The 13,074-nt window shown below is 35.4% G+C and overlaps 1 protein-coding gene across 1 annotated transcript; it reads left to right on the top strand.

The window, feature by feature from the left end:
- The first annotated feature begins 8,607 nt into the window (after positions 1 to 8,607).
- Positions 8,608 to 10,913, top strand: LOC149848701 (transcription factor DIVARICATA-like). The gene is made up of 2 exons (XM_090012242.1): positions 8,608 to 9,027; positions 10,468 to 10,913. The coding sequence occupies exons 1-2, from the start codon at positions 8,648 to 8,650 to the stop codon at positions 10,790 to 10,792; spliced, it is 705 nt and encodes a 234-aa protein (XP_089868368.1). The 5' UTR covers positions 8,608 to 8,647; the 3' UTR covers positions 10,793 to 10,913.
- The last annotated feature ends 2,161 nt before the right edge of the window (positions 10,914 to 13,074 follow it).

The following is a 13,074-nucleotide window of genomic DNA, read 5'->3' as shown; positions in this document are numbered from 1 at the left end:
TTATATGCATTGAAAGTACCATGATGTGATATATTTCTACCATGATATACATGTCTAGAAAACTGAGTTCTTTGAACCAATGATTAAGAATTTTGACTTTGATTCTTTACCACATAGTTTGGTCGATTTTGAGTATCAAAGAATCTATATCCCAATCCAGTTTTGTTAACCAAGCATCTTTGAGAACCAAGAAGTTTTTCTAGATTTTCTTGACAATCAGTAAACTTAGTCACTATAGAGAGAAGATCATTATATTTTTCTTTCAAACTAGATATCTCTTCTTGTAAGACATTGGTTTTAATGTCATTTTTTTTTATCTTAGACGTTTGAGAAATTTTTTTCTTCTTGAGATCTTTCATCTCTTGAAGTAATAAATTGTTCTTAGAGTCAAGAGTCAAATTTTATGTTTTCAACTCTTTGTTTTTAGAACTTAGACTCTTAAATTTAGCATATAAATCATTAAAAGCTTTTAATAAGTTATCATAATCAAATTGACTTACCGAGTCTTTTTATGTTACAAAGCACATGTTGGCGACTTCTTCATTTGATTCTTTGTCTAAAGAAGAGTCACTTTCATCCTAACTTGCTTGAAATACCTTTTTCTCTTTGAATTGGTCCTTAGGCTTGATTTTGAGAAGTGGACAATCTCTTTTGATATGTTCAACCTTTTTGCAGTTAAAACACTTGACTTTATCATGATTTAATGGTTCAATTTTCTTCACCTTTCTTTGAAATCTTCTCTTTTTGATGAATCTTTTGAATTGCCTAGTGATAAGGGCAATATTTTTATCTTCAGAGTTTGAAGTGACTTTGAATGCAAGAGATTTTTTCTTTGGTTCTTTTTCTTGTCTATCTTGAAGTTGAACTTCATATGTCATCAAATTATCAACTAAATCTTCAAGAGAAAGGGTGTTTAAATAATTGGCTTTCTCTATTATTGTGGTCTTTCTCTCCCAGTCAGGAGTTAAACACCTCAAGACTTTTCTAACTAAATCCACTTGCGAATATTTTTTTCCAAGGGATTTGAGAGTATTAGTAATATCGGTCATTCTAGTTATTATGTCAGAAATTGACTCATTTTGCTTCATTTTGAATAACTCAAATTTATGAACTAAAGAAACAATTTTAGATTCATTTACCATTGAAGTACTTTCATGAGTCACGAGAAGAGTATGTCAAATTTCATTTGAGAGAAACGATTGAACTCTACTTTGTCAACGACACAATATAGCGAATTCATAGTTTTGGCATTGAGTGAAACTGTCTTTTTTGCTTTATCGGTCCATAGGCTAAAATCAATTGATGATGCTTGGTACTTTTCTGAAATAACTCTCCAAATTTCAAAATCCATGGATTGTAGAAATATTATCATTCTTACTTTCCAATAGTCATAGTTTGTTTCGTCAAAGAAAGTAGAATGAACTGAGATGCATCCTTCTTTGTGCTGAGAAGACGATGTTGTTGCCATGCTAGATGATGGTAAGATCAAAAGATAACAAACATTGCTCTAATACCAAATGAAAGTGTTGTAGGATCGATGCAACGAGCACTAGAGGGGGGTGAATAGTGCTTTTAATCTTTGTCTTTAAAATTTGAAGGAATTTGAATATTGCAAAGCAATCACACACAAAGAACACAAGAATTTTATTCTGGTTCGATCTTCTAGACCTGCATCTAGTCCCCAAGCAAAACCCTCTTGAGATTTTCACTATCACACTTGTGTCAACCAAAACCAGCCCCACTTTCAGCAACAACCCTGCTGAAAGCAAACTTCTCGTTTAAACCAAGGAGACTCTGTTCTTTTACAGAAAAACTGAAATAATCAACTTACAATCAACCTACGAGCCTTTCTTATAAATGCAAATGGAGTGGAATAGGCTGCTAAGGCTGCTAAAATACTCAACTCACAATTTCTCAAACTCATAGAAAGAATTGAAGTGAAAACTAGAGTGAAAATACTCAGTGAGTGAGAAAATGAATACTTGAATGAATAAGAGTAAAAAACAAAGAATTTGATCTTTCAAATAAATATAATTCGATTCAATTCGATTATTTTAAGTGTAGATCATACTCTTATTTATAGCTCGAGAATTTCATACGTTGGTAGTACGAAAAGGTGTCAAAACAGTCAGTTTTGAATTATCAAATCATTTGAAAAACTAAAAAGCCACACCTTTTAAAAGTTTCAGAAAATGGCTATATTAGTTGACTGAAATCAAATATTTGCAGACTGACAGTTAAAGTCAGTCGACTATTGTGTCTAGCCGAACAACTTTGAATTCTGGATTTTGAAAATTAGTCGACTAAAGAAAAGTTAGTCGATTGATGAAAATCATCACTAGACTGAAAAAAACTTTCAGTCGACTCCTACTAAATTTTTTGAAAATGAACATTTTGTCTGGTCGACTAAGAAAACTCTTAGTCGACTTCTGTTAAACTTTCCAGAAAATGAACTCTCAGGTCGGTTGACTAATGAGTTTATTGGTCGACTGATAAGACTATTGGTCGACTGATAAAACTATTGGTCGACTGATAAACCTGAAAATTGTGAGTAAAGAGCTTTCTAAAATAATTTTTGTCAAGGGTTCTTTTAGAAAAAAAAATTTTAAGTATTTTTAGGCGAAATGCAAGTAAGATATGCAATCAAAGTAAGGCTCTTAGAAGAATCTAAGATTTTTAAAGAGATTTACATTTTCACACTTGTCTTCACAGATTCTTCAACGAATTCTTATATTCTTGTTATCTTTTTTCATTGCCTTAGCTGAAACTCAGTTGTTCCAGTTGTTCATCATCAAAATCTTGTACTTGAATTATCGTGTACAGCTTCCTTGTCTTAACAATGAGTTCATTATCTGCCACTTTGTGGCTATTGTGAAGACTTTATCTATCTCTATAGTTGGGGAGAAGTAATCTTTCATGATCAAAACTTGGTTTCACGGAGCTTGAAGTATCGCTTACCCTCTCATTATAAGTCTCAATAGAATTAATGTTCACATAATTTTTTTAATTACATTAATTCTATTATTTTTATTTACACACAAAAACGAATCTATCTCTAAGATTCATACCTCTAATTTGGGCACTTTGATGCATGATTCAATGCCAGAATTATTTTCATGTCATGCATGCTATTTATAATAGATTCATATTTATTTTCACGTTCATTCATAGGCATTGAATACCATTCACATCATGCATCTATACATTGTTACATGCCACACACTTCAATGCACATGTACTTGCAATTTAGTAATAGTGTTCATTCTATGGCATACAATAATAACATATTCAATGACATGCTTCATAAAATTTTAGAACATTCATTTAAACATCATAACAGTGTACAATTGTATGTTAATATATTATTTAAATTAACATAAAAAATCCATACTTTGCATAACTTAACCGGCCCATATTCGATTAGGAACCCGGTTAGACGAGTTTCGCCCCGCTATTACAACAATCATCATGTTACATACATGATGAGACCTAAGCTCATATTTCTGCCATATTTGCACACATTGTCAGCTTTCATAAGCCATAAACCGTTCATAAAACCTCCTCATAATGAGGGAGCTACCAACGTTTTACTGAGTATGGGTCGGTTGCCAACTTGCACAAGTAAAAGCAAAGTAAAACTAGAAGATGATAATTATTCATTTCATTTCTTTTCTTTTCAGTTCTGATGCAAACACCCTTAACAGCCAATCATCAAACAAAGATTTGTCGAGATTGCAACTGAGATGCAACAAGCTTTGGGCAAGGCTACAACCCGCTGCAGTCTGACTAAGGTGTGCCAGCAAGGTCTTACCTTGCTGGTCACCGAGGCTGTTATGCGAGTTGAGTTGAGGTTGACCCCAGTTTGTTGCATTAAAGTATGTCAAAATACATAATCGACCACCTTAAAGATTAACATTCACTAAGCAAGGACGCTGACAAATAAATAATCAAATGTGCACCAACAAAGTAGTAATTTATGTTAATAGAAATCTTTAGGGAACTCATGGCAGAAAACAAATGGCACGCAGTAGAAACTTTAATATTTGTATAGAAGATATACTTATCATCCAAGAAGATTGAAGAAAACAAAATAATGAGAAAGGAAAAATATCTTTTCACATTTGTCTTCCATTGAGACCGTAATCTTGACATTTCACAAAGCAACAAAGAGTTGGCAAAAATTAAAGAAGCACCAGACAACCAGTAATTCAATTGAGAAAATGAATTCAATTTCAGTTAATTTCAAGTTCCACAAAATCATTTTATAGTAGAATTAGTTGACACCTGATATAAACAATATATTCAAGTTTTTCATGGAGTACGAAATGACCATTTAGAAAAAGGACACTAAAAACTAAGGGCTCTAAATTAGTAATCGATGATAAAAAAAAAAGTCCATACACAAGATAATAACATTCCTCCAAGAGCACATAACGAACTCCAACAAAACAAAATCCTTGAGAAATTCATGACACGAGCTCGAAAACTCCTCTATGGCTACATGCCCAATACTATATCTTCATCAGCAACACGTATCAAAAATTTAAGAGCATATTATAAAAAAAAATTAAAATTAAAACCATTGATCAGTACTAGCCTCTACAGGTACCGACCCACGCCCATGTCAAACACCATACGTGACTGACCCCAAATGGAGCGGTTTGTCTCTAAAGAATTTTGCTTCTTCAAGAAAATCGTCCATTACCCATAGCATATTAACTGAGACCGCCCTGGCAGAAACTGATCTAGGTATGTCCAGATTTTGACCAGCACTGATCCACGTGTGGATCGATGCTACAAAACGGTTTCATGCACAAAGTATTCTCGTGCATATGAGTCCTAGTCTACATGTATCAGATTAGAACCCCTTCCTCGATTTGTCGAAATGATTAGATGCATGTACTAGAATGGGTGGTTTGTTGGCTTGATCCGTACACCATTTCGAAAATGTGGCTGCAACTCCTTGATCTACCACTCTTCCAATGGAGTTCCAGACCACTTAATCAAAGTAGAGGAAGAGGAGAAGACAAGAGAGAGAGAGAGAGAGAGAGAGAGAGAGAGGAAAAATAGAAAGGGGGGCCTGAGCTCCTCCCATATTTTTCTTAATTTTTTTTTTCAACCTCCCTAAAACCTTTCCATTCCCTCATTCCAATTTCAGCCCACATTTCTTTTCAAAATTCTTTTTTCCCAAAACCAACTTCATTTATTTGTTTCTTTGTTATTTCAAATTCCAACCAACAATGTGATTTGTTTTTGCATTATTTCTTTTTAGTATATATATATATATATATATATATATATACTGGCCTCTTAAAGAGGTTTCAGCAATAACAATATCCCACCCTATGGTGACCTTTTTAATTTAAGAAACAAAAACTTAGACACTCTCCAAGTTTTTCACCTAAGGCGGTAATTAAGGCCCCTTCTTTCCTAAATTCCAAATAGGAATTTTTTTACTTTGACTTGAATTTTTGTGAAAGAAAAGTTTCTAAAATCAATTTTTTTTCACATATTTTTTATCATTTAGGTAATGTAGGAAGTCAATTAATTAGGCTGGGCCTGCATAGGAGAAAATGTCCAGCCCATTGGACTCCTACAATCCTATAGATTGTACGTAGTTAAGTGTTATAACTTCTATTTCTTAAAATTTAATTATCATTAAATTCTTTTCTAATGTAAATTCCTCTTTTGGATTTCAAATCCAATTAGGATTCAAACCCAATAAAGAAACCTCGGATCAAACCTATAGACCTATCCAAACTGTGTTATCGAAACCCAAATCCAATAATTAAATTATCTTTAAATCTAATCAAAATTCAAGTCTAATTTAACTTCGAATCTAACTAATTTTCAAACTCTACTCAAATGATAATTTAATTTAACATGAAAATCAAATCCCACGTTGAAGTTACATGAAAAATCCCAATTTCACTCGAATTGAATATTAAAAATTTATTTTTTTATTTAATTATTCCAAAATATCACAAATGTTACTCCCAACATATGCAAGATGGAGGAGAGCCAATATATACTCTCAGATTTTCAGGAACTCAGTGGAATAAGGCATTTACTGTAGCAAATGCTGTAAAAAAATTATTGTGTTATCTGTTGAATGAACCCAACGTGATAAAATAAGGCATTTACTGTGATAAATGCTGTAAAGAATTTGAACCATAAGTTTTTTAGTGACTCACCGGAATCCTTGTGAATCAAGGGTTCGTAAATACCTCCTCTTTCTAAGGGGAGCTCAAATGGTGTATTTTACTGAGTTGGAGTTGGCTGATTCCCAGCTGTAATTATGGGATCCCTCCAACTCCTTATCCCAAACAAAAATCAAATCCTTATCCACATTGCCACTTAGGATAACTGTCTCTGGTGCTCACCCAACTCCTCTGGTACCATCTTCCCAAACACAGCCTAATTAATGGAATTGAATTCGATCCGATATCGAATAAAACCTGATTCATTGATTGGATTGGATTGACCAATAGATCATTTTTCTAGTAGGCAAGTAGTCAATCCTAGAGTTTACAGTGTTATAAAAACTACCATAGATTTTGTTGGTATTCAGAATGGTTGAAATTTGTAGGAGAAACAAGGCTCTGCGGATTTTACTGTAAGTTAATGTAGCCAGTTATGTGGTGGGGCTCCAGGTTGTATGTGTTTTTCAATAAATTGTGGTTGTCTTTATTCATATTTTCTCATCATACCATTTTTGGTTATTTCAAAATGTACAGTGATAGAACAAACAAATATTCACACTCTGCTTTTACATCCCAGCAAAAGTTCTATATGTTGGTTGATTTATTGAGCCATCTCACTTTTATTTCTGTCTTTGCCATCAATGTGTTGCCTCTCTGGAATTTTCTCTGTGGTGAAGTTATCTTTGTAAGTGAGACAATAGTCACAGATATAGGTGATAATTTTAAAATATCATGATATTATCTTTGTAAAATCCAAAAATGATTTTACAAGCAAATCTCACGATATTTTGAAAATATGAAGAATTTAAATGTCTAGCAATAATATCATGACAATATCAGTATGATATTTGATAAAATTCCAAAACTTATACTTATGTTTTAAGTTCATGTTTTATTCTTTGATTAAAATATACTTTTTCTTTTTTATATTAATGCACATGCTTTATTGCTTCTTTAGTTAACATTTATTTTTTGTATTTTTTTTTTTACTTTTTACTACGTGTTGAGAATTTTTTAAAAATTTTATAATTGATTTAAAATTATTTTTATTTTAAATATATTATGTATTCTTATTGAAAGATTTTTTGTATAATATTAAAATAACGTCCTTTCCTGTTGGGAGTTCGAAGGTTTGCTTTTGTCTTTGTTTACAAGAACTCAGAAAAAGTGAACAGAGAAAGCTCGCAGACAAAAAAATTTAAAAAAATAAATTAAAAACAAAAAATGAAAATCCACCGTGGCACACCCAAAAAGGAAAACGACAAAAACCTCACGAGATCTCTTCCAGCATTGGCCGTCCACCTCACCGCGTGCGATCTCGTGGCGTGGCCATCGTCCTCCCACGTCGACGCAAATTACATTGCAGGGCCCAATGGCGGGCCCCACTGCTACGTCACGATCTGCGTGAGCTTATCAACTTTGATCGCGTCAAGTTGGATGCTGGATCCCCATCCACGTGGCGGAGAATAATTGGGCCGAAGGAAGACCGAAACAGTTACCGTCGGACGAACCCCGCGGCCATTTCCTGAACCGGAAGAAAGCAACACGACCGATTCGGTATTCTGTCCGACTCGGACTGAACAACTCGGCTCGTTCTTGGCTTTGTTTGTTAGGCCGTGGGCTTGACTTACATGGTGTTACAGCCAGTTCAGCGGGGTCCTGTGTCAAGCTGAAGGCCTAGGTACGGGGCTGTCGCTTTATCTTGGTTGGGGGCATTCGAGGATTGATTGATGGTTGTATCTTCAGCTCAGAGTTTTACTTTGCATGGACCCATTAAGTAAACCGGTAAAAAGCACAAGATAGAAATAGCGAAAGAGAATTAATTAAGCCCACACACAGATTTTGACCACTTAGTTGATCAAGGTCAAACTTGGTCTTTCTGCACTCTCAATGCCGTCTCTCATTTTGACTAAGCCTAGTCAACTGAAAGAGGAACTTCAACTAGCCAAGTTCAATAACCAAGACTCTTCAACCGATTCAAGGGACCGATCCGGTTCCACAATTCCGAGTTAGACCCTCCACAAGATGACAAACTGTCCCTATGTGAAATGCAATTAATGAGTTCATACTGAAAGTCGTCTCTCTCTCTCTCTCTCTCTCTATCTCTATATATATATATATATATATATATATATATAGAGAGAGAGAGAGAGAGAGAGATATCCCAACTGAGAATGACAATCTGAATCGTCCAAAAACGGGCCAGGGCAATCTCGTAATTCCTCAAACCATGTCGGCCGTCCATCGTGCCAAAAGATCACGTGGATTGACACGCGTCGTGATCCAAAAGCAACCCTATCCACTCTGTTCGGGGCACAAACCAGCCAAGAGCGTGTTGTTTTTCTTTGTAAAGACGGCCGCCCCACTCCCCGTGGCTTCCTCTCTCTCTATATATATAAATACAACCAACCCCCTCCCCTAGCGTGAATTCCAACTGAACCCCAATGTTTTCCGACGAATTTTCCGGCCACTCCTTCACCATGGATCACTACTCTAACAATTGGACCCCTCAGCAAAACAAGCTCTTCGAGCACGCATTGGCCATCGTCCCCCAGAACGCCCCAGACCGCTGGCGACGGATTGCGGGGTTCATCGCCGGAAAGTCGCCGGCCAACGTCCAGCGGCACTATGAAGAACTCCTTCACGACTTGTCTGAGATCGAGTCCGGCCGGTTCGGATTTCCGAATTATAGCGACGACCTGTACGCATCAGGCTGGGGCCAAGGGGAGCAGCCGGTTCGGGTCACGTTGTCTTCCGGATCCAGGACCAAGGCCGGTGAGGGTGAGAGGAGGAAGGGGGTGCCTTGGACGGAGGAGGAGCACAGGTGAGCCAATTGTGTGTGTTTTTTACTTTGTTACCTTCCTCGACAGTAATTTTTCTCTATATGCTCGGAGACCGTTATAATGCATATGTCCCGTGTTTGGAATCCCACAAGTAGGTGGCCAAAAGAGTTTTGAATGGGACCCACCCGATGCCCTATTTTTTTAAATATTTTTATTCGTTTGTCACTTTTTTTTTTTTTACAGTATTTTTGTACACTACGAGTTGAAAATTTGAAAAGTTTTTACAAATTAATGGTTATTTTTTAAAACTTTAAATCCATATATTCACGGAAGCAGATCAGGTCATGCTGAACATGAGCGTTTTTGCTCATGCTGACATCGTGGCCGTCTGTTTGCATTTTGGATGAATGCCACGTGGTTTTGTTGACATTTGAGCTTTTTAAAATGCAAAATCGGAAAACGCTCATGTTCAGCATGACCTGATCTGCTTCCAATATTCACGGGTGCTTCATTTTTTCATTTTTTTATTTTGAAAATTTTAGCTTTCCTCCACCTTAGAGCGCTCTTTGTTTCTGAGAATGACGTCATGTATGAGGCATCTTCTATTATGTCACTGCCAACATGAACATGTCATCATCATCGTCATCACACATGCATCCCATTGCAATGTAAATCTTAATCAAGGGCACGTTCTAAAGCAAGAAAGATGTAAAAAAAGTGACGCCAAATAAAAAATCTGTATTTTAAATCCTTTCAATCCAGAAAGACTATAAAAAGTATGCTTTTTTAGAAGACATACCAAGAGAATTTATTTTTACACTCTCTACAATCCATCTCACTACCATCCGCCATCATCACCACCACCCTCCTCCTCTCTCTCATTTTTTCATATTTTCTCACTTTGTTTTTCTCATGCTACACAAACAAGCGAAAAAACTTTATTTTGAAAAACTTTTCATATCAAAAACTCTCACAGACGAAACTTTCTTTTCCTATTCAAGTTTTTCGCGCTTTCAAACATGCCCTAAGTGTTGACGTGCCTCACCCACCACACACATTAGCTGGCCTCTAATTGGTAAAACCCTTGAGGTCTTCCCTGCTCTTACGAGAGCACACTCAACTTCAACCTTGAAACAAAAAAAATGCTCCTGTGGGTTTCAAACCTGTGACATGTCTTCCACTTGATAACATTCACAAGTTGTCCCTAACAGATGAGTAGAGCCCTTGTAGGCTAAGCTTTTTACTGTTTGGCGTTAAAAGGTATGACATGACATTCTGACCAATCATGTATGTAAGTATGAAGAAAAGTTCTGTAGAAGTTGATGACATGGGAATTCTGAGGCTTCCTCCAATGAAAGAATGATTGTAGATGATGTAGGCTTACAAGTGGATGTTGAATTCTCGAGTTTAATTAGTGATCTCTCTGTTACCTATCATTTCTCAGAGTTTTCTCATTGGTGCACTTGACCCTTTTGTATCAGGCTGTTCCTAATAGGATTGCAGAAGTATGGAAAGGGGGATTGGAGGAGCATTTCTAGGAATGCAGTGATGTCAAGGACTCCAACCCAAGTGGCTAGCCATGCTCAGAAGTACTACCTGCGCCTTAACTCAGTGAAGAAGGAGAAGAAGAGATCAAGCATCCATGACATAACTACTGTAGATGACACATCCTTGTCTCAATCCCCACCTCAGATGATGGGCAATGTTGGACCATCTTCAAGCTTGGATGATCTCCAATCAATGCTTCCTGATCCATACCAAGCCGCCCCTCCTTCTCTGTTAGAGCATTTAGGTTATGACTTCTAGTCCATGATATGGGTGATGTAACCAATATGCTTTTCTACGTCAAGTGTGTAACCAATTCTTAGTGAACGGTGAAATGGAAATTAGCTATAGTAATAAACCCAGTTCATTTGGCTGTTTTTCATAAGGGCCCTTTTGAAATGCCTGGTGTTATATAACCTTTCAATTGTTTCATATAAGTTTTTTTTTTAAGACATCATTCAAAAAAACAATTTTGATATTCATTTGATGAATTTCAAAATTGTAAATTGATGCCAAAACAACCATAGTTCTAATACATGCAGTCCTACTTACAGGACCATAGGTGTCAAAATAATCAAGTTTAGGTTTTTGTTTGAAACTTTTAGTTGTAAGTCTAATTTTAAGTTTTTCAATAGATCCATTACACTACAACAAATCAGTCGATTAGCGACGACTTAATTCCGTCGCTAATCTGTCGCTAATCCGGCTTAGCGATGGATTAGAGATGAATATCTTCTATCGCGAATTTTTTGACGCTAATAAGCGACGACATATATTCGTCGCCAGTTCCGCCGCTAAATTGTGACGGAATAACGAATGACAACGTCCGTCGCAAAGCCATCGTTACTAAATGGCGACCTCAATTTGGCGACGGCTTTATAGCCATCGCTAATCCGTCGCTAACTTATACATCTAGCGACGGATATATCCGTCGCTAATCTGTCACAAACAAAGAAAAAAAATTTTAAAAAAAAATTAAAAATTAAATATCGAGAAAAAATTTCTCGCACTACAATTTATATTTCCTGTACAATTTATATTTCCTGTGAATAAAAAACAAAGTACGCATAAAATTACATATAAAAGAAAACTAAAATAATTAATCGTTCCACTTTAAAATTCACAAGTTTTAATTATTTACAATTCAACAATTACATTTTCGAAACAAAAAAAAATAGAACAAATTCAACACATTAATCTAATCATCCCCAAGATTTTGTGTGTCTTCTTGTTCATTGCCTTGATCTGTCCCTTCAGCTCTACTACGCTGATTATCGTCAGCAACCTACATAAGAAAAGAAAGGTCAGTATTGATAAACAAAATATATTGAAATAAAAAAAACTCTATATGTGATTCTATCATGCTCATATGTGCTCTAAGGCAGGCAAAAAACTTTATATGTGATTCTATCATGAATGGTGTGTTCTAAGGTAGTCAAAAAACTGAATATGTGATTATAGCATGCTCATATCTGTTTTAAGGCAGTCAGAAAAACTCTATATGTGATTCTACCATGCTCATATGTGCTCTAAGGCAGGCAAAAAGTTGTATATGTGATTTTATCATGCTCATATGTGTTCTAAGGCAGTCAAAAAACTAAATATGTGATTATAGCATGCTCATATATGTTCTAAGGCAGTCAAAAAACTGAATATGTGATTATAGCATGCTCATATTTGTTCTAAGGCAGTCAGAAAAACTCTATATCTGATTCTACCATGCTCATATGTGCTCTAAGGCAGGCAAAAAGCTGTATATGTGATTTTATCATGCTCATATGTGTTCTAAGGCAGTCAAAAAACTGAATATGTTATTATAGCATGCTCATATGTGTTCTAAGGCAGTAAAAAAAAATGTATATGTGATTCTATCATGCTCATATGTGTTCTAAGGCAGTCAGAAAAACTCTATATGTGATTCTACCATGCTCATATATGCTCTAAGGCGGGCAAAAAGTTGTATATGTGATTTTATCATGCTCATATATGTTCTAAGGCAGTCAAAAAACTGAATATGTGATTATAGCATGCTCATATGTGTTCTAAGGCAGTAAAAAAATTTGTATATGTGATTCTATCATGGTCATATGTGCTCTAAGGCAGGCAAAAAACTCTATATGTGATTCTATCATGAATGATATGTGCTCTAAGGCAGGCAAAAAACTCTATATGTGATTCTATCATGAATGATATGTATTCTAAGGCAGTAAAAAAACTCTATATGTGATTATATCATGTTCATATGTGTTCTAAGGCAGACAGAAAAACTCTATATGTGATTCTACCATGCTCATATGAGCTCTAAGGCAGGCAAAAAGTTGTATATGTGATTCTATCATGCTCATATGTGTTCTAAGACAGTAAAAATATTATACTGAAATATTATATAAAAGGTCAGTACTGATAAACAAAATATATTGAAATAAATTATATCCAATGCACCTAAGTTAAGGCAATCAAAGTTACATGAAATCTAACGACATGCAATATATTGCATGAAACTTTCATACCTGAGAGACACCTGCAATCGAAGTTCTCTTGTT

Source organism: Nuphar pumila, chromosome 1, assembly GCF_984573655.1.
Source record: "Nuphar pumila chromosome 1, dmNupPumi1.hap1.1, whole genome shotgun sequence".
NCBI classification, from domain to species: Eukaryota; Viridiplantae; Streptophyta; class Magnoliopsida; order Nymphaeales; family Nymphaeaceae; genus Nuphar; species Nuphar pumila.
This window is presented reverse-complemented; position numbering and strand designations above follow the sequence as displayed.